General features: G+C 43.9%; 2 protein-coding genes across 3 annotated transcripts in view; one reads left to right on the top strand and one right to left on the bottom strand.

The window, feature by feature from the left end:
* STX8 (syntaxin 8) overlaps positions 1-3,585 on the bottom strand; it is a 209,172-nt gene extending 205,587 nt beyond the window's left edge. The window contains exons 1-2 of one of the 2 annotated variants that reach the window (XM_055576550.1): positions 3,496-3,585; positions 3,387-3,411 (exon numbers count right to left, since the gene is read on the bottom strand). In XM_055576550.1, coding sequence (XP_055432525.1) covers positions 3,387-3,388 — 2 coding nt within the window. In that variant the 5' untranslated portion in view covers positions 3,389-3,411; positions 3,496-3,585. Of the gene's footprint in view, positions 1-3,386 lie in introns of both variants that reach the window. The other variant, XM_055576549.1, reaches the window with a different exon arrangement.
* On the top strand, positions 273-25,920 carry CFAP52 (cilia and flagella associated protein 52). Its single transcript, XM_055576543.1, has 14 exons — positions 273-392; positions 2,232-2,431; positions 2,814-2,950; positions 6,391-6,519; positions 7,337-7,436; positions 8,306-8,422; positions 10,699-10,799; positions 11,320-11,490; positions 14,389-14,537; positions 16,382-16,527; positions 19,129-19,280; positions 20,564-20,666; positions 24,345-24,456; positions 25,543-25,920. The coding sequence occupies exons 1-14, from the start codon at positions 311-313 to the stop codon at positions 25,716-25,718; spliced, it is 1,875 nt and encodes a 624-aa protein (XP_055432518.1). The 5' UTR covers positions 273-310; the 3' UTR covers positions 25,719-25,920.
* Positions 25,921-26,383: the final 463 nt, after the last annotated feature.

Here is a 26,383-nt window from a genome sequence, read left to right as displayed (position 1 = left end):
TGTTTAATTTTTAAATGCCATCAAGTACTTGATTATATCGTTACCCAAAAGGTCACAGACTCTTTACATGGAGGAGGAGGGAATTAGTCTGTGCATTTCGTGCCCCTTAAATTTCCAGAGAAATACTAGAAAATTAAAAAACAAACAAAAAACCCCTCTCTTGATTTTCACGAGGGCAAAAGGACTCGGACTCCGTAGGCCGGCTTTCAGCGCGACCGTGGATCTGGCGCGCATGCGCAAGTCCGTTACCATAACGACCAGAAGACGCCGCACCTCTGTAGGCTGAGAGGAAAGTGAGCCGAGTCTCCAAATGATGGAGACCCAAACTTTGCCCAAGGATGAGGTGGCTGATGCAGTGGAGCTGGAGCTTGAGGCCGTGATCGGATTCAATGGTGAGACCTCGAACGTGTCTGGGCTAGGTGGTTTAGGGGCCCCAGGGACAATGTGGTGCAACCAGGGAGAGTGAGACACCAGGCGGCACCTGGAAGGCAGCTTGGGACACTGGCATGAGTCAAGCACTGGGGAGCCAAACAGCCTCTCCTCCCCAAAGATCTTAGAGTCATGTCCTCACTCCGGGCCTTAAAGAACGGGATGGGTTTTGCAAACATCTGAAAGGAACCAAATGCCCCCTTACTAGGCCATAAGGATTAAAAAGTGTGATCTGAAACCCTTCTCCCACTAGCCAGCTCTCCCCTGGCTCTAAGCCCCACACAGCCAGCAAAACTGTCTGCCCCTCAGTATTGGATTACAGAATACGTGTAGGTCCCTGGGACCAAATAACCTCTAAAATCCCAGCTGATGTACTAATGAGAAGGGGCTGGAGAGAGTGGGGAACTTGTGTTTTGAGCAAAACCTTTAGGGGATGATTTGTCTTCTAACCAGAAGGAAGGTGAGGATTTCAGACCATGATGGACACCACGGGGAGCTGGACTGGAGCTTTGGTCAGAGGGGCCTGGTTGTTCTGCTCGAATCTGACTCATGACCACCTCCTGTCTGGAACATGAAGAGGGGAAATGCTGTTTGGGTTTTGAGAAGGATGAAAACAAGCAATGGATTGCATTTTAGAAAAAGCCAACTTTTAAAGAAAGTGCATTGTGATGCCTGAAAGCTTTAAAATTGTAGTGATGTAGTAATGTAGACACAGAACAATCAATAACTAAAGCTTTAGCACATTCTAGGACTTGGCTCTTGAGCCTTCTCTTTGTTTTATGTTAACGGTCTCTGACAGAAATTGAGCACTTAGTACATCCTAGTACTGGCCATCTTTAGAGCTGGTCACCAGATCATTGGTAAAGGAAGTGAGTGACTTGCTATGAGGGCAAAGGATCACACTGGTGACCAGTAGAGAGCCCTGCTACTGAATTCAGTACTGTTCAATACTGTTTTGTAGCGCTCAGAGAGTATTGTCAGTTATATCTCAGTGTCTCCAATTATCTTGGCCTTTAAAAATTCAATAAAATTGAATTGTTTTTGCCTTCTTGGTTTTCTGACAATTTATATTCTTTCATACAGTCAAATATGCATTTATCTAAAATTACTGAATGCCAAGTAGTATGGTGGGCTTCCCAGGTGGCTCAGTGGTAAAGAATACGCCTGTCAATGCAGGAGACACCAGATGTGGGTCCCATCCTGGGTTAGGAAGATCCCCTGGAGGAAGAAATTGCAACCCACTCCAGTATTCTTGCCTGGATAATCCCACTGACAGAGGAGCCTGGCAGGCCTACAGTCCATGAGGTCAAAGAGTCGGACACAACTGAGCACACATGCACACATGCAAAAAGTATACTATGCACTGAGAATATAGAGTAATACAGGGGGTAAATCCATAGTCATACTTAAGAACAAGAGCTTAGAAAACTGGAAAAATACAGTGAAACCCAAGGAAAAATCAACCATTATTACTTGTCCCGAAGATATCTCTGTTAAACTTTTGGTATGATCCTTTCAAATGTACATTGACATGATTTTTTAATAAAAGTGGACTCATGCTGTATATATTATAAACAGACTTTTTTCTACCTCGGATGCCCTGAAAATCTTTTGTTAGCAGTGAATATACTCTATACCAGCCTTGTCAATAGAGTAAAATTACCTAATACTGCCCAACCCCCAAACACACACACTTATTTTAGTTGAACTAAGGCTTATTTTAAAAGCCTTATGCTCAGTCTAAATAAAAACAATTAGCCACTTCTGCCCTCGACTCTTATTATTTTCAACCTCTCTTTCAGGACATGTCCCCACTGGTCTAAAATGCCATCCTGACCAGGAGCATCTGGTCTACCCTCTGGGTTGCACCATCCTCATCCAGGCAATAAATACTCAGGAACAGAATTTCCTACACGGTCATGGCAACAACGTCTCCTGTGTGGCCATCTCCAAGAGTGGACTTTACATTGCGTCTGGACAAGTCACATTCATGGGCTTTAAGGTGAATACATTAAAACACCACCCACCGTATATTGATTCAGAGGCGCCTCCCAAGAAACACTGCCTCACTTCAGAGTAGCTCTGCACTGTCCTGTTTACACCCTGCCTCCTCTTCCCTTCGCCTCTCTTGGAACTCATTTTCGCTCTGTGAAGCTGAAAGTAAAGGCACCTGGTGGTTTTATACCCTGTGCAGCAGCTTGTGACTGGTAATACCTAGAAACAAAAGTCCCCGCTTACACCTGTTTCTGTTTTGTCATGTTCGGAAGACGTGCTCTAATTTCTAGAAAAGTGATGAATGATTATTTTTTCACACAGAGAGGTAGCTCTCTCCTCTGGTCCTTTCAAAGCCTGTCTATGGTCTCACAGTGTATTCTTGCCCCCAGGCAGATATCATTTTGTGGGATTATAAGAAAAGGGAGCTGATGGCTCGGCTGTCACTTCACAAGGGCAAAATTGAAGCTCTGGCCTTTTCACCAAATGATATGTACTTGGTATCACTAGGAGGCCCAGACGATGGAAGGTAATGAACTAACACACTTACTTCTTTTCTACTAGGCATATTTCTAGATGTGTTAACAACTGTCCCCTTTCTAACATTCTCTGTTGGCCTGTCTGTATTTGAGCATGTGTGATGTGAAAAGCTTATGAAGCTCATATGAATTTGGGAAATTACAAATTTTTGGTGAAAGAGTTCGAATTAAGCTGAAAAGACAGAAACAAATAACAAAGAAAATAATGTAACTATGAAAGTAAAGTACCTGCATATACATGTAGAACCAAGCAAAAACTGGGGAAAATGTTATAAAAAAACACGTTAACTTTTAGTGGCCATTGATAATTTTAAAATATTTATAAATTTTTAAAGACTTAAAGTGCTTATAGAGAGTCCCCCAATTAGTTGGGAAATTTATATGCCCTATATTAAGAAAAAGCACAGAATAAAGAATTCTACTTACATGAAACTTCATCTGTATGAAAAGACTGCAAAGAAAAATAGTGAAAATTAAATATTCTGAAATGCTAAGAATCAAAAGAAAAAAATTAAAAAGCCCGTGAGGAAAATACCATAGGACGTTGATTCTCAAGCCTGGCAGTGGACTGAAATCAACTGGGAGCTTTAGAAAATTACTGGTGGTTGGCTCCACCTTCAGAGACTTTGATTAATTGGCCTCAGTTTTAGGAGTTCTAAAGACTTCCCATGTGATCCTAATTTGCAGCTAAATCGGGAATCATTGCTGGAAAAGATGACATCATCCTTGTCATCACCATCTTCATCATCAACCATAGTTTTGTTGTTTTTTTTTTTTTTTTTGAGCACTTACTACAGGTCAGATGTGTGCCAAGCATCTTAACTGCATTATCTCATTTAAGCCTCATGGCAACTCCACAAGGTGGAGCTCTTGGGGCTATATGACAAATGAGGAACTTGAGTCACCAGCTGCTAAGAAGCAGAGCTGGGGGACAAACCCTGAAGTGTGACTTCAGAGGTGGCATTTTTAATTTCCCTCACTAAGGCGTGATTTTTGCCCTCAAGGATCTCACGGTCAAGGTTAGTAGGGAGAGAATACATACAAATGATATTGGGGGAAAAGTATTTCAAAGCATTATATTAGGAAGAACAATCAATGCAGTGCATATTCCTGTGTAAGTGCTAAAGGAACACCCAAGGCTTGTGTAGGACTTAATACTTCAGTGCACTTTTACAGATATTTTCTTGTTTGAGCTGCAAAGCTTAATTACAATGGAAATTTATATTCATGTGTAGTTATATATTGATAGTTCTCACTATATAGCGAAATAGTCACATGTCCCTGGCCCATCCCCATTTGACTGTTTTTTTCCTCAACAGAAATGCGTCCAGCAGTCTATTACTATTCTTATGGTAGTTGTTCTCAATCTTGGGTACACGTTGAACTCTCCTGATGAATCATTTTTGCAAGAATACTTCCCCAAGGACATTGTTTACATGTCGTGTTGCGCAACCTTTGCCACAATCAACTTTCAACCTCAAAAAGAAACCGGTGCCCATTAGCAGTCACTCCCCATTCCTGCTGTGTTAGTTCCTTCTGTGTAGCAAAGTGAGTCAGTTAAATGGAGACATATACCCATTCTTTTTTGGATTTCCTTCTCATTTAGGTCACCACAAGATCATTGAGTAGAGGTCCCTGTGCAATACAGTAGGTTCTCATTAGTTATCTATTTCATACATAGTAGTGGAGAAGGCAATGGCACCCCACTCCAGTACTCTTGCCTGGAAAATCCCATGGATGGAGGAGCCTGGTAGGCTGCAGTCCATGGGGTCTGACACAACTGAGCGACTTCACTTTCACTTTTCACTTTCATGCCTTGGAGAAGGAAAAGGCAACCCACTCCAGTGTTCTTGCCTGGAGAATCCCAGGGACGGCGGAGCCTGGTGGGCTGTCATCTATGGGGTCGCACAGAGTCGGACACGACTGAAGCGACTTAGCAGCAGTGTATATATGCCCCGGTTTGATTCTTGGGTGGGGAAGATCCCCTGGAGAAGGGATAGGCTACCCGCTTTAGTATTCATGGGCTTCCCTGGTGACACAGATAGTAAAGAATCTGCCTGCAGTGTGGGATCCCTGGAGGAGGGCATGGCAACCCACTCCAGTATTCTTGCCTGGAGAGTCCCCATGGACAGAGAAGCCTGGCAGGCTAGCACAGCACAGGGTATGTGGAAAGACTGATGCTGGGAAAGACTGAAGGCAAAGTAGAAGGGAACAGCAGAGGATGAGATCGTTAGGTAGCATGACTGACTCAATGGACATGAATTTGAGCAAACTCTGGGAGATGGTGGAGCACAGAGGAGCCTGGCAAGCTACACCCCATGGGGTTGCAAAGAATTGGACACAAGTGAGAGACTGAACAACAACAGTGTATTTATGTCAACGTCAATCTCCCAATCCATCCCACCTCTGCTTGTAACCGGAAGTTCGTTCTCTATATCTGCGACTCTATTTCTGCTTTGCTTAGCAAATAAGTTCGTCTCTACCGTTTTTCTAGGTTCCACATATAAGCAATATTATACAGTGTTTGTTTTTCTCTTTCTGACTCACTTCACTCCATATGACAATCTTTAGGTCCATCCACATCTCTGCAATGATTCCAGTGTTTAATGTAATACCCCCTCCCCTGCATTCTTGATATCATTAACCAAGCACTATCAATTTAGGACTAAGTTGTATGATTACACCCAGAAAGATGCAAAGGTAAGCTACAACATGTTTGTGTGTGTGCTCAGTCGTGTCCAACTCTTTTGCGGCCCCAAGGACTGGGGCCTGCCAGGCTCCTCTGTCCATGGATTTCCAAGACAAGAATACTGGAGTGGGTTGCCACTTCCTACTCCAGGGAATCTTCCCGACTCAGGTATCAAACCTCCATCTTCTGTGTTTCCTGCATTTGCTGCTCTTTACCACTGAGCCACCTGGGAAGCCCTAAGCTACAACAGAACTGCTCTAAGTGTGGTCCCCAGACCAAAGCATCACCAGAGACTTTTTAGCAAAGCAGATTCTCAGACTCCACCCCAGACCTACTGAATCAGAACATCTGGGGGCAGGTCCTAGCACTTCCTGCTTTGGCAAGTCCTCCAACTGAAACAGCTACATGGCATGGTCAAGTTTGAAAACATGCCTATGTCATTCTCTTTTATTGCTTCTAATTAACAATTTTTTTTTTTTTTTTTTTTGCTGGAGTATTTCCCCAAGGGAATTTTTTACAAGTGATAAATGAGTGGTAAACTTTTATGCCCTGCCTGTCTCAAAAATCTATTTTAGCAAGAGACTTAGATGTCTGGGGGTTGGGGGGGATGGTCAATATAATCCTTTCATTTCTTTGTGAGTAACGTCTTGTATTTCTTTCCTTCTAGAATGGCTAAAAGAGCCATTTCTTATTTTGAAAGCCCGTTTCCCCCTGATTCTCTTTGTCCTTTCGTCTGAGCAGTGTGGTAGTCTGGAGCATAGCCAAGAGAGAGGCCATCTGTGGCAGCCCCGCAGCCGGCCTCAATGTCGGGAACGCCACCACAGCCGTCTTCTCCAAGTGCCGCGACGACATGTTTGTCACCGCTGGAAAGTGCGTGTCTGCTGTCAAGGTTTCCAGAACATGTATTACCCTATTTGCTCACAAAGAAAACACGGTCATTCCAATTACAGGGAACGTGGTTTTCATCCTGAAAAAAGAGATTCCATCATAATTTTCATAATTTGGGAGTCACTAAAAATCCCAGCTGATGCTATCAGTAGAGAACCTACCTGCCAATGCAGGAGCGGGTTAGCACGCACATAAAAATTATTTTGGGTGGAAGTCCTTTAAAATACAGTTATTTGATCATTCTGTGCTTCCTACTGAAAAAGTTCTGCTGATTGGCTAAATCCATTTCTGCCTCTGGTTTGCCTGTTACTGATAACACACTGCCCACAATCTGTGCTCACACTCAGGGCATGTGTGCACACTCAGTAACTTAGTCATGTCCAACTCTTTGCAATACCATAGACTGTAGCCCACTAGGCTCCTCTGTCCATGAGATTTCCCATGCAAGGATACTGGAGTGGGTTGCCATTTCCTTCTCCAGGGGATCTTCCTAACCCAGAAAGAAAAAGTTATCGCTCTTCAATAAGATTTCTGGTTTGGTACCCATCTATACTGGATTCTCTGTGACAATTCCAGCTTCAGGGATTCATTATACCAAACCAAATGAGAAAGCTTGCAGATGCTAGTACTTCGGCATCCAAATGACGACTGTATCTTGGGGAGACCACCAGGCCATAACAAATCCTCAAAAATACCTAGTTCTCTTCCTTTCAGCTTCTCCTTCAAAAGACTGCAGAAAACAGAGAAGAGCTGAAGGATTCATTAAATGGGTCTCCAGTTGATTGTTTCTTTTCTCTAGTGGGACAATTCGAGTATGGGAACTGGATCTCCCAAACAGAAAGATCTGGCCAACCGAGTGCCAAACAGGACAGATGAAAAGAATAGTCATGAGCATCTCAGTAAGAATTACTCTGTTATTTTATGTAAATATTAGTACAAGTCCTTGTTAACAGTACTGAGCAAGACAGGTGTGTGTGTGTGTGTGTATGTGTGCATGTGTGTAGATACATGTTCTTTGGGCTGGGGGTGGGGAGAGGAGCCCTGGACATGGAGGGCACTGCCTGGGGAGGCACAGGTGAGGGAGTCTCACTTCAGGAGCTCCCGTGGGAAGCTGGAGAGGCTGCCTAGACACAGCTCTGGGGGAATCTGTTTCAGTGGACCTGAACTGCCATCAGACCCCAGGAATCTGCCTCACCTGGTGGGAAGCAGGGTAGCCAGGAGGTGCTCAAGGCCCACAGCACCTCCTGTTGCCACTCATGTTATTTCTGCACAAGAAATAAAGTTTCTAACAATGAAACTCCTTGTTGAAACGCAGTCTCCTCCACAAAGAGGGATTATTCATGTGTCTTTAATGTGGATTCAGATATTCATGCATATAACCCCATCCTCCACTCATTTTATGGATGTAGACTTTGGGAAATAGGAAATAAAGCAAATACATACTCTCTCTGGAGGAGCACACCTTCACCCTAGGAGCCCTTCGGAGATGCCTCAGGGAGTACATGCTAATAGCAGACACAAGTCCATTTCAGTGAAATTCACGCTGATTGGAGTCTCATGTTTCATACAGTTCTGAATTTGGCCCTCATTCTGCTCCCCTTAAAGGTGTTCTTACCCATCTTCGTGTCTGAGGAGACAGAAGTCACCTCGAGGACTTTTGGAGGTCTTCATAGGGTTCAGAGAAAACTCATCCCCTCCCTGATCAGGGGCTCCTGGGCATCCCTGGGCAAACCAGGTCTTCAGGTTTCCTTGTCTCTCTCATCCCCAGATGGCCAATGACGATAGCTTTTTCTACCTTGGTACCACCACTGGAGATATTTTAAAAATGAACCCCAGGACAAAGCTGCTGGCAGACACAGGGCCTGCCAAGGACAAGTTCAGTCTGGTGAGTAGAGACCATCAAAGTCTGCTTGCCCTGCTGTTTTCTAGTGATTTCTTCCTGCCACTGTTAGCACAGACTTCCATCAAGGGTTGTGGGGAGAAACAATACGTCTATGGTGCACCCAAGGCCACACTGCAATTTGCAATGTTCAATGACTAGTTCGCTCAAACCCTCATCACTGGTGTATATTCAGGATATCCCAGGTGTCCTCAATTAGGGGTCAGGCTCACACTTTTTTTTTTTTTTTTTTTGCATCTTCAAAGCTCAAGGCCTGTGGCTTTGTGATTTGTAATCACATCCATTCCAGCATTTGGGCAGTCCAGTTGCCATGTGTAAGTGACATGTGCTCTTTGATTTACAAGACTATCTGTCATTTCTTTCTAATCTAATAACTAGATCTTAAACTTTAGCCTCAGCTGACATTTTAAATCATGAGCAAGATGTAGAAATTGTTCATTGTTTATATTTGCAGAATTCCTAACAATTCAGGTTAAAAGTCCAATAAGAGACTTTCATCTCCAAACCAAAATAAAAAGCCTACCATCAAAGGGTAATTGGACAGAATAAGTGCTGTTATTTCCAGTGCCCCCAGAAAGTTACAGGGCTGTTTCTACTAAACTTTGGATTTGAAAGCTTCTTTCACGTTCTGCACCTGTCTATCTCATGTCTGATAATGGAACAGATGGTTCAAGCTTAGATAATTTTCCACTTAGCTGATGGTCCCAAGAAGCTTTGAAATATTGCACCGTGTTCCTGGGAAGGTGTTAGAGTTTTCTAAGTCACATAACCACTTATTATTCAAGCTTTTAAGGAGATGGGTAAGAATGGGAGAAAGCTACAGTATAGGTAGAGAAGAGTCTAGCAATAAGCAGAGTCTAGGAGAAGGCAATGGCAACCCACTCTAGTAGTCTTGCCTGGAAAATCCCATGGACGGAGGGGCCTGGTGGGCTGCAGTCCATGGGGTCGCTAGGAGTCGGACACGACTGAGCGACTTCACTTTATTTTTTCACTTTCATGCATTGGAGAAGGAAATGGCGACCCACTCCAGTGTTCTTGCCTGGAGAATCCCAGGGACCGGGGAGCCTGGTGGGCTGCCGTCTATGGGGTCGCACAGAGTCGGACACGACTGAAGCAACTTAGCAGCAGCAGCAGAAGCAGTCATAGGCACAGGCCAAATCAGTGTTTTTCAAATGATTTTTAGGAGAGGGATTCCAATATATTCAACAGATGAAACCAAATCAGATCAGGCTGAAGGAGGGCAAGGTTGAGAGTCCTGCCAATTCTGACTCTGAAAGGCTCCATGAAACACTTGGTGAAAATTCTGACCTGGGTATTTTTGCTGAGTACTTGGAATGTCAGTACCTCTCCAGAAAAGATGCTGACTGTCTCAGTGTTCTTCAAACCTGTGGCACTTAAGTTTCTCCCATGGATGCTTTAGTGCTTAATTCAGGTGTAAAGGTAAATTACATAACATAAAACAATGTGTCCAAGATGCCCGTTACACAAGTGGAAAGATATAATTCTTTCAGGGCAAAGGGATTGGAGGTATTTGTTTGAATATCAAGACAGTTGGTTTGAATATCAAGTAATTCTTCATCTTTCTAACCATAGAGCCAACTTTTTTTTTAATTTAGATTTTTGTTTTTTATTGAAGTATTCAGTTGGCCAAAAAGTTAATTTGGGTTTTCCATACATCTCACAGAAAACCCCAAATGAACTTTATGGACAAACCAATATAATTAACTTACAATATATAGAGCAAGAGGGCTTCCCTGGTTGCTCAGTGGTAAAAAATCTGCCTGCCAAGTAGGAGAGATGGGTTCAATCAGTGGGTCAGGAAGATTCCTCTGGAGGAGGAATGGCAACCCACTCCAGTATTCCTTGCCTGGAAAATTCCATGGACAGAGGAATCTGGCAAGTTGCAGTCTACGGGGCCACAAAGAGTCAGTCACTGAGCATACATGCACACATACATATACATATATCCCCTCTCTTTTGGATTTCCTTCCTATTTGGGTCAGCACAGAGCACTGAGTTCCCTGAGCTCTATACTGTAGGTTCTCATTAGTTATCTATTTTATACATAGTATCAATAGTGTATATGTGTCATACAGAGTAAAGTTAAGTCAGAGAAAAAAAAAATCGAGTATTAATAGATACATGTGGAATCTAGAAAAATGAGACAGTTGATCTTATTTGCAAAGCAAAAATAGAGATGGATAGATTCCTAATGATGAAACCATTTAGCTTTTTTCCCTTAATGTTCTCTCTCTCCCTAGGGAGTGTCAACTATCTGTTGCCTGAAGATGGGGGGTTTGTTGGTGGGCTCTGGAGATGGATTGCTGGTCTTCTGTAAAAGCCCCAGCTACAAACCCATCAAGTAAGTTACCCCACAGGGTTTGGATGAGGAGAGACCCTCTAGAGAGAGGTTTGCTTAAAGTCAGCAACTAAATGATGTGGACAAAGTGATATTTGGTTTAAAACAAATCTCATCTTGCTATTAAAATGAGTAGTTGGAAACACAGTAGATGGTGGTTTTTGCCAATGAAAAGATTCCACTTGTTAGACATGGAGTGAATGAAGTGTTTATTGGCCATGGTCATTTGTACCCGTTTATTTGCCTGGAATGTTCCCTGTATCTAAATCCTACTTGTGTTCCACCACCCATTTAGAGGGACATCTCACTGTAAACTTCCTTGATTATCATAAACCACGTGGGCCTCCCCCTTTGCTGACCATGGGCACTTGATATTCTAACTCCTGCCTTTCCAACTGTGTGATCTCCTTGAAGGCAGGACTCATGTTCTTATGCCTGATATATATCCTCTATAATGCTTCAGACAGTTAATAAATGCTCATCAATTGAGTAAATCTTCTTCACCTTTTGCTTCTCCTTAAAGGAAAATCCAGTTACAAGGTGGAATCACTTCTATCACACTTCGAGGGGAAGGACACCAGTTCTTTGTAGGAACAGAAGAATCACACATTTATCGTGTCAATTTCACTAATTTCAAAGAGACTCTCATCACAACTTGTCACTTTGAATCTGTTGAGGACATTGTCTTCCCATTGTAAGTAGAAGAGTAAAAAAATGATAAGAATGTAGAGATTTGATGCCATGTGCAAGGAAATTTAATTTTATTAATACATTTTTCACCTACTAACATAATCAATCATGATAAATCATAATGTAATTTACTCGGTTCTGTCTCACCACAGCAAAGATTTGAAACAGCAGACCAATGTTACAGCTTGGTTACAACTCAGAGTTTTATTCAGCAAGCAAAGGATAGTACACCTTCAAGGCGTGAGGGTGGGCCAACCCCAAAGGAGAGGCCTCAATCCTTGGCTTCCTCCATTTATTCATTTTTCTCCTCCCTGCTGAGCCTGCCCTATGCAATTGCGCTAGCCAAGAAGAGGTGTGTTTGTTTCATCTGAAGTTCTCACTCCAGTCCATGGATTTTCTTTTGTTCTATTTTCAAGGTCTTTCCCCTTTCTTTGTCTTTTAGCCACCACACTTTTGGACTCCTTTTTCCTATTCTAACTACCTAACAATAATAAATTATTATTTTTTTCTCCATGAATTTTTCTACTGTAGTGAATTATGTTAATAGATTTTCTTTGGCCTTTACCAAGCAGCTACATTCATTTTATAATGAATAATTCAAATTTGGGCCTCTTTGGAATGTTGGCTTTTCTAGTAAATTCATTATGGAAAGGGTGAACAGACTGGAAAAACTTTTCTGTTTTTCCACTGCTGTCTGGAGCAAAACTTAGTAATGCCTTTTTTCAAACATCTTTCATCGTTTGTTTGCACCTCTTGTGTCTTCCAGATTTGGCTTGCCTGATGGCAGTGGCCATAAGATTAAGAGTTCCTCTGAACCTAGTTGCTATATATATTGGTAAATCTCTCACAAGACAGTGAAACATATAACCATGAGCAGTTTTAATGTCAAACAGAGCTGCCATCAGAGTTTGTCATTATTTGACTATGAAATCTATTTGTCTTTGGTGAGATTTGTCTCATAAAGTTGGTCACAGTTTTTGCTCTGAACTTCTTCAGTAATTCATCTGAATTTATAAAACTTAAGATCATTGTTGTATAGGCAGCAAGGCTCTTTGAAAACTTGATCCTTGAGGTCACCAAATGTAGTTTTGGTTTCCTGAGCCTTTGTGATTAGGTCCCTCCTATTTCTAATAGTGAAAATGGCTGGTGCCTCGCATCAGGCGAATTCTTCTTTGAAAATTGGTCATTTCCTTTCTGTGTCACTTTTCCTCTCTTTTTCTAAGGAGCTTGGTAGAATCAACCTGTAAAATATTTGGTCCTGGTGTCTTTTGTAAGGGTAAGTTTTTAAATGTCTTTTCAATTTCTTATGCAGTCTTTAATCTATTCAGGTTTCGTACCCCTTTCTTTTTTAACAGCTCTATTGAAATATAATTTACATATCATAAAATTTACCCTCTATACAATTCAATGGCTTTCTTAGGGGTATATTTACAGAGTTTTGCAACCATTATCATAATCTAATTTTAGAACATTTTATATCCCCCTAAAGAAACATCCTAGCAGTCACTTTAAGCCTCTAAGGTTCAGCTTTCAGCCACCCAAACGAAGCACAGTTGGTGAATGTAGTCAGTTAAAAAAGCTCTCAGATTCATCCATATAGTGCTGACCTCAAAAAGAGAATCTTAAAATTTTTTAAAAAGAAAGAAAAAAATAGAATTTTAAAAAGAAAAGTATTGTCCTCTCTGGTCTCTGCCTCCTGTTTTTTGTTGTTGTTTTTTTTTTTCCTCTCAAGGTTTCCCGCACCCCCCACGTGTAGAATTCAACTGGCACACAGGAATTGGGGCAGTTTTTAATAATCAGAATTTAGGTCTTCCTCTTATGATTCTCTTGCTGCCAGGGTTTTCCCTTTAAATTCCAGATGAATTTTCCAGCCCCTTACTCTGATGGCCGGCACCTTTAGTCAGTGAGGCTGTGGTTTTTCTGCTACTTTTTTTCTGTAGTCACCATACCTAGGGAGTTTGGGGCATCTCTGGTTAGAAAATCACACAGTAATGATTCTTAACCCTTTCTAGTTGCACTTAAAAAAAAGGTATTTATTTGTTTATTTGGCTGTGCCAGGTCTTAGTTGATCTTTGTTGCTGCATTCAGGATTTTTCTTTTTTTTTTTAGTTGCAACATGTGGGATCTAGTTCCCTGACCAAGGACTGAACCCAGGCCCCCTGCATTGGGAGTATGGAGTCTTAGCCACTGAACCACCAGGAAAGTTCCCCAGTTACACTTTCACAAGAGCAAGCTCTTCTTGATTTCTATTTTAAAATATTTTCAGTGTCTTTGGGATTTGGCAGCCTTGTTATTGTGTTCATTTTATCTGGGTTTTATAATTGTTATCTGTGAGAAGGTTTGTGTGACGATTTCACTGCTCCAAAATGTGGTATTTTATTTACTAATTTTGGCCAAGCAGTGCACCTTGTGGGATCTTAGTTCCCCAGCCAGGGACTGAACCTGGGCCCCCAGCAGTGAAAGCTCCCAGTCCTAGTAACTGGGCCACCAAGGAACTCCCCATCAAATGCCATTCTGCACAAGGAATCTGTAAGGCCATTAAGCCTGAGACACTAGGCATCTAAAAGCATCCTGGTGGCTTCCCTGGTGGCTCAGATGGTAAAGAATCTGCCTGCAATGTGGGAGACCCGGGTTCGATCCCTGGATTGGCAAGATCCCCTGGAGAAGGAAATGGCAACCCACTCCAGTATTCTTGCCTGGATAATCCCATAGGCAGATTAACCTGGCGGGCTACAGTCCATGGGGTTGCCAAGAGTAGGACACAACTGTGCAATTAACACTTTCAAAAAGCATCCTTCCCTACATCCTCAAGAAGCCCATTTTAGCGTCAAACCTGCATCTGAGAAACATTGTGCAGTCTTGTGCAGCTGCATGTCTCACTCCCCTGGTGGCTTCTCTGCAGCGGCACCGCTGAGCTGTTCGCCACCTGCGCCAAGAAGGACATCCGAGTATGGCACACGCTGACCAACAGGGAGCTGCTGCGGATCACCGTGCCCAACATGACCTGCCATGGCATTGATTTCATGCGGGACGGCAAGAGCATCATTTCCGGTAAGGTCCACGTACCAGGTTTGACTTCTGGTTCCGGCTGTGGCTTTGGTTCTTGCTAGTCTTTTCCTACCAGGCTCCGTGTGAGGATGAACTTGCGTGGCCTCCCATGGTCCACTTGCTTTTCATCTAGCCTGTTTTTGGAATTCCCTTCCAGCTAGGATTCTTTCTGAGCTAGGAATTACCAAACAGCAATTTTTCTTCCCCCACATTGCTTCATATAGCATGTTTCTTTCTCTCTGGCCTGGAAAATTAAGTTTTCACCTCACAGGATGGATTGAGGCTTTAGCGAGTCCAGGATTCTTGTGTGAGAACCCTTTTTTGTTGCTCAAGAGATTAAAAACCTGACTTTAAGTTATAGCTCCAAGGGAATTTATTTTTAATTCAGTTGATTATATCGTGCCAAAATATTTTAACATGAATTATAGACACCATGATATTCTATTTCTGAAGACTTCAGTATGCATCTCTGAAGATATTTTACTATAAAATAATAATTTCTTAATATCATCTATGTTCAATCCATGTATAAATTTCCCCAGCAGTCAAAAGTGAATTACTGGTTCACATCAATGAAAAGTCAAGTGAGTCTTTCAGTTCAGTTCAGTTCAGTCGCTCAGTCGTGTCGGACTCTTTGCGACCCCATGAATCGCAGCACGCCAGGCCTCCCTGTCCATCACCAACTCCCAGAGTTTAGCGGCAGGTATTAAAATGGTGATATCAGGGGAATTCTCTGGAAGCCCAGCTGTTTGGACTACATATTTCCACTGCAGAAGGTACTGATTCGATCCCTGGTCAGGGAACTAAGATTGCATGTGCCTGGATGCAGCCAAAACAATCATTATAATAATATAAAATGGTGATATCAGGAACCATCTCACTGCCCTCTCTTCTTGGCTTTGTCTCCTTTTGCTGCTTCTACCTTGGGGCGTGTTTTCTCCACATAGTGGTCCCCAGGAGCTCTTGGCTTGCATTACACTTAGAGCTAACAAATCCTAGGGTCAAAAATCTTGGCTTCATCATCACTTTTCTTTTTGTCTTATACCAAAACCCCATTTCTCCTGCTCCAATGGCTCCCTCTTCAGAGTATATCCAAGATTCCATGCATCTTATCATCTCCACCCTCATCTCAGTCACTACCACCATCTCTCTCCTAGATTATTCTGGTAGCTTCCTACCAGGACTCCTTGCTTCTGCCCTCACCCATCACCCTTCTTCCACGATCTGCTCTCAACACAGAAGCCAGGAAATTCTTTCATTTGTAAGACTATGCCATTTCTAGTACTCAAAGTTATTTTTCCTTTTAAAGACTTTTTTTTTTTTTTGATGTGGGCCATTTTTAAAGTCTTTATTGAATTTGTTACAATATTGCTTCTGTTTTATGTTTTGGTTTTTGGCTGGGAGGCATGTGGGATCTTGATGTTAGCTCCATAATGAGGGATTGAACTAGACGGCCAGGGAAGTCCCCAGGGCTGACATGCTTTTAAACAGAACTCTTCTGGAAGCTGACTTCTGATCCCTGGTTGACATCCCAGTTGCAATATCAACCATCTAGTTGAATGTGCAAGTTTTACAGCTCATGGGAGAGGTGGGGGATGGCCTCCCCAACTTCTGTCTCCTGGGGTGGGGTGCACCAGGAGGCAGGCTTAGCCAAGGCGAGCTGTTCATTTCCTTTGGGAGGTGTGACCACTTTGGGGAGTCAGGGAAAAGGGGGCTGTGATTCCTGGCAGTGGGTGGGGGACTGGCCTCTTCCCTCTATCACCACCACTGTCCCCTCACATCCTGTCTCTCACTTAGGATTTAGAGTATGCTCATCCTGCCTGCCTTCTCTTTCCCTTTCATGCCAGCGTGGGACGATGGTAGAATCCGAGCCTTTGCCCCGGAGACAGGCCGACTGATGTACGTTATTAACAATGCACACAGGATTGGCGTGACCGCCATTGCCACCACCAGCGATTGTAAAAGGATCATCAGCGGTGGAGGAGAAGGGGAGGTACTGTTCTCCAGGGCTGAATCTTTTAAAAATAGTCGCATATTCAGAGCAAATGCCCCATTTGTTATTGTTGTTCAGTCAGAAAATTGTGTCTCATTCTTCATGACCCCATGGACTGCAGCATGCATTGAATCGGTGATGCTCTCCAACCATATCATCCTCTGTTGCCCTCTTCTCCTTCTGCCTTCAATCTTTCAACTGCCCTATAACAGGCCACTAATTTGATTTTTTTCATCTGTACTAGGAGTCAGGCAAGACCAAATTAAGATTTTGATGAAACTCTGAAGTCCATCATTCATTAAAGTTCTAATAGTATAAATACACATATCAATATATTTGTTCCCAGAAAGGACATTTAGGATACAGACATGAAAGTGTTCTATATGGAATCGAGCTAGGGACCAAGTTGGTGTTTTGCCAGAGGTTTGGAATACCTTTTTTTTCCCCTTCAAAAACCATAGTGAAGTTGCTCAGTCGTGTCCGACTCTTTGCGACCCCATGGGTTGTAGCCTACCAGGCTCCTCGGTCCATGGGATTTTCCAGACAAGAGTACTGGAGTGGGTTGCCATTTCTAAATTGTCTTTATCTTGTCTTTTAAAGGGAATGCCATTTTTTGACTCAATTCTTTAATCTACCCATACACTTTGACCATCATTTTAAAATTATTACACTCAATCATTTTCTTGCATCATTTCAAGGAGCCTAAAATGTCTTTTCATACATCCCAGTGTCTCCCTTCCCCCTACTCCCCAGATTTTTTTTTCCATCCCAAAGCCTTCCTTCTCTCAACATAGGACATTACATTCTCCTTTCCTTTCTCCATGCTATCATAGGAATGACCTAAGGAGAAAAAAGAGACAGCATCTTCATATAGCCTCTGGCAGAGATCAGACCAAACCAGTTAGTATCTGAGTGTTTTAGTTCTGGAGTCACACTCGATTTTCTCAAATTTTACTCCCACCACTTCCAAGCTGTGTGACCTGGGCTGTGTGCTTTAACCTCTCTGTGATTCAGTGTCCTGTAAGTAAAGTGTGACGTGAGGATAGCAATTCTGATATTAATGAGATACTTTACACCCTTTATTTTGCACTATGTCTTCAGAGCCTGGTGTGCCTTTCATGGTCAGAGCACATCTTCTGGACAAGACCTTGCAGATGCTCCACAGACCCGCCCAGCCCTGAGCCATCTCCCTCCTCTCTGGACCCTTGCAGCTCTATTCCCTTTCGTCATTCCTGCAGCCTAGCTGTTGCTAACACCCGCAGCATCCTTGCTTGCTCCCTCAGCCTTTGGGGGCATCTGCCTTGCTGAGGAGGGCTTCCCAGGTGGCTCAGTGGTAAAGAATCTGCCTGCCAATGCAGGAGACATGGGTTCGAGTCCTGGGTTGGGAAGATCCCCTGGAGAAGGGAATGGCAAGCCACTCTAGTACTCTTGCCTGGAGAATCCCATGGACAGAGGAGCCCAGTGGGCTGTAGTCCATGGGGTGGCAGAGTCAGACATGACTGAGCACACACATATGCACCCGCGTGGCTGAGGAGGGCTACTGGAGGAACTTACACATTACAAATTGGTTGCCCCTGACCCTGGTTAGCAATCTTTTCACAGTCCCCCCTCCCATTTCCATTGGCTACTAAAGACCTTTCTTCCCGAGAGACGTAGTCTTTAAGGTCTTTTTAGGTACGGGAGACCAGGGCTGCTGGTCCACAGGTGTGTACTGGTCTGAATGCAATGGTTGCTAAGATACACTTGAGTATTTTATTTCCATTTTCATTGGTAAATGGCCACTACCTGAGTTGTGAAGACCCTAGTTTTCCATTTCATGTTCAACTAGACTATGGCTCTTTCATTGTCTTGTATCACTTGCACAAAATGATTTCTGCTTTCCTTGTTTTTCCTAAGTCCAACACATTCATTATAGGAAGCATCTGACTGTGAGCATCTGACTACATGATAATGTTTTCTGGTCTAGCTGTGACAGCGTGTTTATCCATTACAGGACCCACTGTTATAACCAAATAACTTTCCTTTTTACTTACCCTTTTTTTATTACAGTTAGGGCATCAGTTAGGAAATTTTGTGTGTAGGTAGTTGTATCACCTCTGCATTTCATTTCAAGTTGACAGAGGGGTGTCGGACAATATTTGTTATTGAAAGTGCGCATTGACTTTGATGGGGTTGAGAACCACTAATTTTAAACGATTGAAACTGAGCAGCTTATGTGAAAGTTTAAATATGGCCCTGGGTACCCAAGAGATTCCCTGATGGCACCAGAAATTTGATAGCAGTGCTCAGCAGAAATGAGCAGACATTATTATTTCACTCGGTTCAGCAGCAGCCCTTGCTTTACTGGTTTTAGCAGCGGGGGCCTGGTAAATTTCTCAGCCCTAAAAGTAAAAATGGATGTAGGCTCCTGGTAGGCGTCTTCCTGGCTCCATGAAAGAATATTCCCGCCCTGCAACTTGATATCCCCACCCCACTCAGCCAAGATGAGAACAGGGAATTAGAAAAACAAATGAGGCCCAGGAGGTGAGAACGCTCTTGGGATCTGTTTTTCATCAGAAAGTCCCAAGTTGGAACTGAGAGCCTGTGCTTTGTGGCTTCCAGGTGAGGGTGTGGCACATAGGCCACCAGACCCAGAAGCTGGAGGAGGCCCTGAAGGAGCACAAGTCCTCCGTGTCCTGCATCCGGGTGAAGAAGAGCAATGAGGAGTGCGTCACAGCCAGCACGGACGGCACCTGCATCATCTGGGACCTGGTGTAGGTACCAGTGATGGGGAGGACCATTGATGCAGAATGCAGTCCCAGCTATTGAACTCGAGGGAAAACTCAAAGGGCAGAAACCTGGCTCTGGGCAACAGGAAAGGGGTGCATCTCAGAAGCCATTCATCTCATGACTGTTGAGGGTTCACAGATACTGGTGGAAAGGGCAGAGCTTCCAGAAAGAGCTGGACCTTAGAAGTTTCTGGATGGATAGGGAAGTAGCTCTCTAGATACACAAAGCAAAACATGGTTTAACTTACACTAATGCAACTCCCTGGCTCAGTGTAAAGGATCCGCCTTCCAAGCAGGAAACACTGGTTCGATCCCTGGGTCAGGAAGATCTCCCAGAGAAGGAAATGGCAACCCACTTCAGTATTCTTGCTTGGAGAATCCCATGAACAGAGGAGCCTGGCGGACTATGGTCCATGGGGTTGCAAGGAGTTTGACATGACTTAATGACATCACTTCATGGGAAATAGATGGGGAAACAGTGGAAACAGTGTCAGACTTTATTTTTCTGGGCTCCAAAATCACTGCAGATGGTGACTGACTGCAGCCATGAAATCAAAAGATGCTTACTCCTTGGAAGAAAAGTTATGACCAACCTAGATAGCATATTGAAAAGCAGAGACGTTACTTTGCCAACAAAGGTCCATCTAGTCAAGGCTATGGTTTTTCCAGTGGTCATGTATGGATGTGAGAGTTGGACTGTGAAGAAGGCTGAGCACCGAAGAATTGATGGTTTTGAACTGTGGTGCTGGAGAAGACTCTTGAGAGTCCCTTGGACTGCAAGGAGATCCAACCAGTCCATTCTGAAGGAGATCAGCCCTGGGATTTCTTTGGATGGAATGATGCTGAAGCTGAAACTCCAGTACTTTGGCCACCTCATGCAAAGAGTTGACTCATTGGAAAAGTCTCTGATGCTGGGAGGGATTGGGGGCAGGAGGAGAAGGGGACGACAGAGGATGAGATGGCTGGATGGCATCACTGACTCGATGGACGTGAGTCTGAGTGAACTCCGGGAGTTTGTGATGGACAGGGAGGCCTGGCGTGCTGCGATTCATGGGGTCACAAAGAGTCGGACACGACTGAGCGACTGAACTGAACTGAACTGAATGACTAAATAACAATAATACAACCCCCCAAGAAATGTGTAAATATCGATTCTCCTTCCATAGACCAGATGGCTGGGTGGCCATGTCACAGGCCAGGTTCTACTGGTAAATAAGATTTCTCTAGAAGAGAATAGCGATTTCACAGCTTTCGGATCTGTTTTTCAGGCGTCTTAGGAGGAATCAGATGATCCTGGCTAACACCTTATTCCAGTGTGTCTGTTACCACCCGGAGGAGTTCCAGATCATCACCAGTGGCACAGACAGAAAGGTAAGGGTTGGGACCTTTCTGGTTCATGAGAAGAGCCATGTGCCTCGTGGCCACGGGTGCAGGCTCTGGAGCCAGGCCACGCCAGTTCGGAGGATGGGAGTGCCGGTGATCCTCTGCATCACTTTGGAAATGCTGTGTCATTTTCTTGGATGCCTTTGCTTCATTGTCTGCAAAATGGATGTGACGACACCACTGACCTCATGGATTACAGTCATGCTTGACTTTAATCAAGCTTGTTTTCATATAGTGTGAAAGTGAAAGTTGCTCAGTCATGTCTGACTCTTTGTGACCCCATGGACTATACAGTCCATGGAATTCTCCAGGCCAGAATATGGAGTGGGTAGCCTTTCCCTTCTCGAGGGGATCTTCCCAACCCAGGGATCGAACCCAGGTCTCCTGCATTACAGGCAGATTCTTTACCAGCTGAGCCACAATGCTAAAAGCTGAGGGTGAGGGCTGGCACAGAGCAGGCACTTAGTAAGTACTGGTTTTGATTAGGAGGAAATTTTTAGGGCTGGAATGGAAGTGCCGTGTCCAAAGCAGTTGTCATGTGATTAAATTCAAATTGAATGACAATGGAGCTCATCTCTCAACACTTCATGCTATAAGTGAGTGCTCAGTCGTGTCCAACTTTTTGTGACCCCATGGACTGTAGCCCGCCAGGCTCCTCTGTCCATGGGATTATCCAGGCAAGCATACTGGAGTGGGTGGCTGTTTCCTCCTCCAGGGCATCTTCCTGAGCCAGGGATCGAACCCGTGTCTCCTGCATTGCAGGAGGATTCTTTACCCACTGAGCCACCTGGGAAGCTCTTATCACCCTACTTCATCAATATGTTAAAAACCTCTTTAGCTGGGGGGGGGGTCCATGTCCTTGGGAGGAAATCGGCCCTTCTTTTGGGGGGAACATTTCCTCCTCAGAGTGAGCAAGAGGCTTCAGGAGAGAGGGGCAAGGAAGCTGGTGGGGTGTCTCCCATCCTGCCAGCCACATCAGATCCATCAGATCTTGGCCTGATTCCCTGCCAATCCAGGTATTGGGTTTGGATCCCCCTAATTTAGTCTTTGAGATGCCTTTGAGATAATTGAAGAGGAGGTTGCCTATTTATTGTTTTGCCAGCTGCAGTCTGAGATAATGGAGTGAAAAGTATAAAAATAGCATGAGCAAAGTTCTAAAGGGACTTGCCCTCCCCACCCCGATGCCCATAAATTTGAATCCAGAAGTGGGGATTTTCCTGTTTAAGCTTCCCAGGTGAGTGGGAACTACAGCCTGAAGACCCTTTCATTGAGGCAGTCCTAGCGTGGGATGGAAAAGAATTTCCAGACACAGAGCATTTCAGAAGGGAGTGAGTTTACTAAGAACAAAGCACAGATACGGTGGGCACTGTGAGCGCAGCGGGCCAGCCCCACAACAGGCCCAGGAGAGTCGACAGTTTTCATGAGTTAACAGCCAATTTCTATAGCCTCAAGACAAAGAAAATTCCTGGGGGAAAGCTAGCGTCAGGTGGTTGGTTGCGGCGCTTTAGGGTGTTTACTGGAGTGGGCGTCTTTGTCTAATTGGGAGTCAAGAAGCTTGTTAGTGATAATCAGGGGCTTTTGGCAATGCTTACAAAGGGGCTCAACTTCAGAGGTGTCCTTGGTTCTGGGCTGTACTTCCATGGCCTTGGTACAAGGCCTTGCATCTGTGATCTGGGGGCAGGATTCAACAGCTTTGTCATAAAAACCCAAGGAAGGCTGCCTGAACCAACCAGACAGAGTGTTCTGGGAAGGCGTGGAGAGCTGCATCCTTTCCAGTCTCTAGGTTGTTAGTTTCTTTGTGTTGCATCTGTCCAAATTGGCCCACACCTGCCCATCCCCTAACGCATGCTTGACTTGTGGTCTAAGTGGGCTTCCTCTGGGAACTAGGATGGATGGATATTAAGGAGCTAATCACAACGTCATTATAAATGCTCTGCTATACGATTCATATCATTTCTAGATTAGGGTGATGTCTGCTGTATTCTAGGTTTCAGCTTATGAGACTTGAAACAGTCCATCTCCCTCTTATTTGAATTTTGACCAGACTATTCCAACCATTAATCACAAATCTGTCAAACTAAGCGCTAGGCGCATGACAGTGTCCCTGCTGTCATGGAGGTAACTTACTTTCTGTATTAATTTTGGGTGGGAGGGGCTGGAGTTGAACAGTACACATGTGACAGAGTCCATGAATGAGCAATGAGTAATAAGTGACCAAGATGATACAAGATGGCTAAAGAGCTAAAAATACATAGATCCAGTTATAGGATACTGGCTGAGAGAAGGAAACTGCTTTAGGGAGGCTGGTCAGCGAGCCCTCCTTAAGGCAGTGACACTTGAGCTGAGGCCTCAGTGCCAGGGGGACGTAGCCATGCTTTGATCTCAGGGAAGACCACTTCTGGCAGAGGACTCTCAGGAAAGCCCAGCTGAAGATCACTTTGACTTCCTTGGTCAAGGAAACTGGTAGTCAAGCACCAAGGACTTACATGGATGTGATTCCTGAGAAACAAAGATTTTTGGCATGCCCCCCCGCCCCCCTGCTTTTTTCGTTCTCACTATGTGGCATGTGGGATCTTATTTCCCCAACCAGGGATTGAACCTGTGCCCCCTGCAGTGGAAGCACAGAGTCTTAACCACTGGACTGACTACCAAGGAAGTCCCCTCAGCATGCTTTTACACTTGTTTATGCTTTTAGTCTGAAAACCGAGATTTATTGTTAAAGTGATCCAGCATCAATAGAAATTATAAAAAAAAGAAAAGAAAAAAATTTAAAATAGCATACACAATTTCTAGCTAAATTCAGAGGAACATAGATTCCTGGTGTTCATGACTGAAATATAGCAAGTTTCCATCAACACGAAAGACAGAGAAAGTTCCGGGTGTAATACATACCTAAGTTCCCACTCCCAATTTCCGGTCAAGGGCACTTTTGTTTAGAAAGAAATTTTATTTTTGAACAGGTTGTACATTGACAAGGTTCAAAGTTCAAAAAAGTATAAAAGCAGTATATTCAGAGAAAAACCGTCGCTCTTTGAGCTCCTGTCTCCTATCCACCCCTAACCTAGTTTCATGGCCCAGGAAGGTGGCGGGGGTAATATAATCAGTTTCTGTTTAAACCCGTCCCTGCAAAATCTTCTGTTGCTTTGAGTCTGAAGAGAAGGTGGGGATAAGTGTGGGGTGAGGAAGAAGGAGGGCCAGCCACAGCGAGAGCTGACTTTGTAAGGCCCAGTCTCCAGAATTTTGCAGAACCGCTCATTCTCCAAGCTGAAGGCCCTAAAGAAATTTCATTTTCCCTCCTGCCAAGCCTAAAGAAAGCTTTGCTCTCCTTTAAGTGCAGAATTGTGCACTGGCCGGTTTCTTCTTCCCTTTACAGCTTCCTCCAGGCTCAATCTGCTCCATCTAACCAAAAAGCGCTCTCTGTCTCAATCCAGTTTACCAGCATATCAACATCTCTTTAAATAGAATGCAAATTTAAAAGCCACTCCTAAAAATATTAAAATGATTTCTCCATCCCCTGCCTTAGCCTATTTATAATGTCAGCCGATACATCATCCCTGAGTATATTTCTGCTGCCTGCTATATAAAGTAGAACCTTCTTTTGTTGGCGTGTGCTCGGATGATTCCACTGAGCTGAATCCTGCCCCATGCTTCGTTCTCCAATTCCAGATTGCTTACTGGGAAGTGTTCGACGGCTCAGTCATCAGAGAGTTGGACGGTTCCTTGTCTGGGGCTGTCAACGGCATGGACATCACAGTGGAAGGGGTGCACTTTGTTACAGGTCAGTCCTGGGATCAGAGAAGAAAGCCAAGCTTAGCTTACTTAAATGGAAACCTGGAATTCCCTGGCCAGGGGGCAACTGCAGTGATCCCAGAAGGGTCTAAAGGGCAACGAGGTTAGATTCAGGCCTGCGCGCTGCAGCCTATGTAGCTGGGAAAGAAAAATCCAGAAGTCACATTTCAATGAGAAGACACATTTGCCTACGAGCCTGAGGGGCACAAATAAAAGCTCAGCTTCCACTGTTTGCTTTTTCTTTGTGATGGGCAGCAATGATATGTGCTAAGTCACTTCAGTCGCGTCTGACTCTTTGCAACCCCATGGACCGTAGCCCACCAGGCTCCTCTGTCCATAGGATTCTCCAGACAGGAATACTGAAGTGGGTTGCCTTGCCCTCCTCCAGGGAATCTTCCCAACCCAGGGATCGAACCCTGTCTCTCAGTTCTCCTGCATTGGCAGGCGGGTTCTTTACAACTAGCGCTACCTGGGAAGCCCTACTTCAATTTAAAAAAAGATAGAAATAGGCCTTTACATAGACTGGGCTATGCAGCCTGCCTTGCTGTGATGTTTCCTACTGAAGTCTTCGATGCCAGGCTTTTCAATCAGCATGTCCAGGGGGCATTTGCTACACAATGTGCCCGTTGCAACAGCATCAGTCTTATTTCTTGCAGCCTCTTTGAGTCCTCAGGACAGTAACCAATTAATGTTCTAAATCAATGAAAGTTTCACAAATACATTTACATAAAGGAGGATATAAAAGTAGACACAGTATAATCCCAATCACATATTCAGCTGTGTAACTGTGTAACTTAGAGAGAAAAGACCAGAAGGAACTAAACCAAGAAGTTACTAATTGTTAGCTCTGGATGGTGGGATCAAGGGTGATGTCACCTCTTTACTTTTTCCCCCCCAAATTTACTGCAACAGTTCTAGATTTTTCCCAGTCAAGGAAGAGTGTTTATAAAGATAGGTTTTTCTTCCTTTAAATCATCACATGGGGAATGTATTGAAAATGGTCGTTTTTAAAAAACAGGACTGTTTTCTCTCTGTCCTGTTGCAGCCAAGCCATGTAACTGTTTGTCTGTTTCAGGTGGAAATGACCATCTGGTCAAGGTCTGGGATTACAATGAGGGTGAGGTGACCCATGTTGGGGTGGGACACAGCGGCAACATCACCCGCATCCGGATAAGTCCAGGAAATCAGTACATCGTTAGCGTGAGTGCCGATGGGGCCATTTTGAGGTGGAAATACCCATTTCCCTCATGAAGCAGCAGAGATCTCCTGGATTCACAGCATCAATTACCATCTTGTTGAAGAAGCCTGAGACTCCTAGACTAATCTTGCTTTCTCACATCTGTGTTTTTGTTCTTTGATCAAAATATTTTATCTACAGGTTTCTCCTTTCCTTTATAGAATGCATTGCACATTCTTGAATTGTATATTAAAATTGAGATGTGTTCAAGAATAATTAATCTAGACTGTTTTTTTTCATTATGAGTAAATTCCCAGTCATTGGTTTCCTATCCTAATCTGTTCCATGAGTCTGCAAACCCCACAGCCCTTCCTCACAATTTGTTGCAGATAATCATTGCTGTAATTCTCTAAAAAGAAAGAAGGTAAGTTTACTTTCTTTTTTTAAAAAAAATTTATTTATTTTGAATTGAAGGATAATTGCTTTACAATATTTTGTTGGTTTCTGCCATACGTCAACATGAATCAGCTATAGGTATACATATGCTGCTGCTAAGTCGCTTCAGTCGTGTCCGACTCTGTGTGACCCCAGAGACAGCAGCCCACCAGGCTCCCCCTTCCCTGGGATTCTCCAGGCAAGAACACTGGAGTGGGTTGCCGTTTCCTTCTCCAATGCATGAAAGTGAAAAGTGAAAGTGAAGTCGCTCAGTCATTCCCGACTTTTATCGACCCCATGGACT

The sequence above is a fragment of the Bubalus kerabau genome, chromosome 4 (assembly GCF_029407905.1).
Source record: "Bubalus kerabau isolate K-KA32 ecotype Philippines breed swamp buffalo chromosome 4, PCC_UOA_SB_1v2, whole genome shotgun sequence".
In the NCBI taxonomy this organism is placed as follows: Eukaryota; Metazoa; Chordata; class Mammalia; order Artiodactyla; family Bovidae; genus Bubalus; species Bubalus kerabau.
Note: the sequence above shows the minus strand (reverse complement) of the source record. Positions and strands in the feature narration are given on the sequence as shown.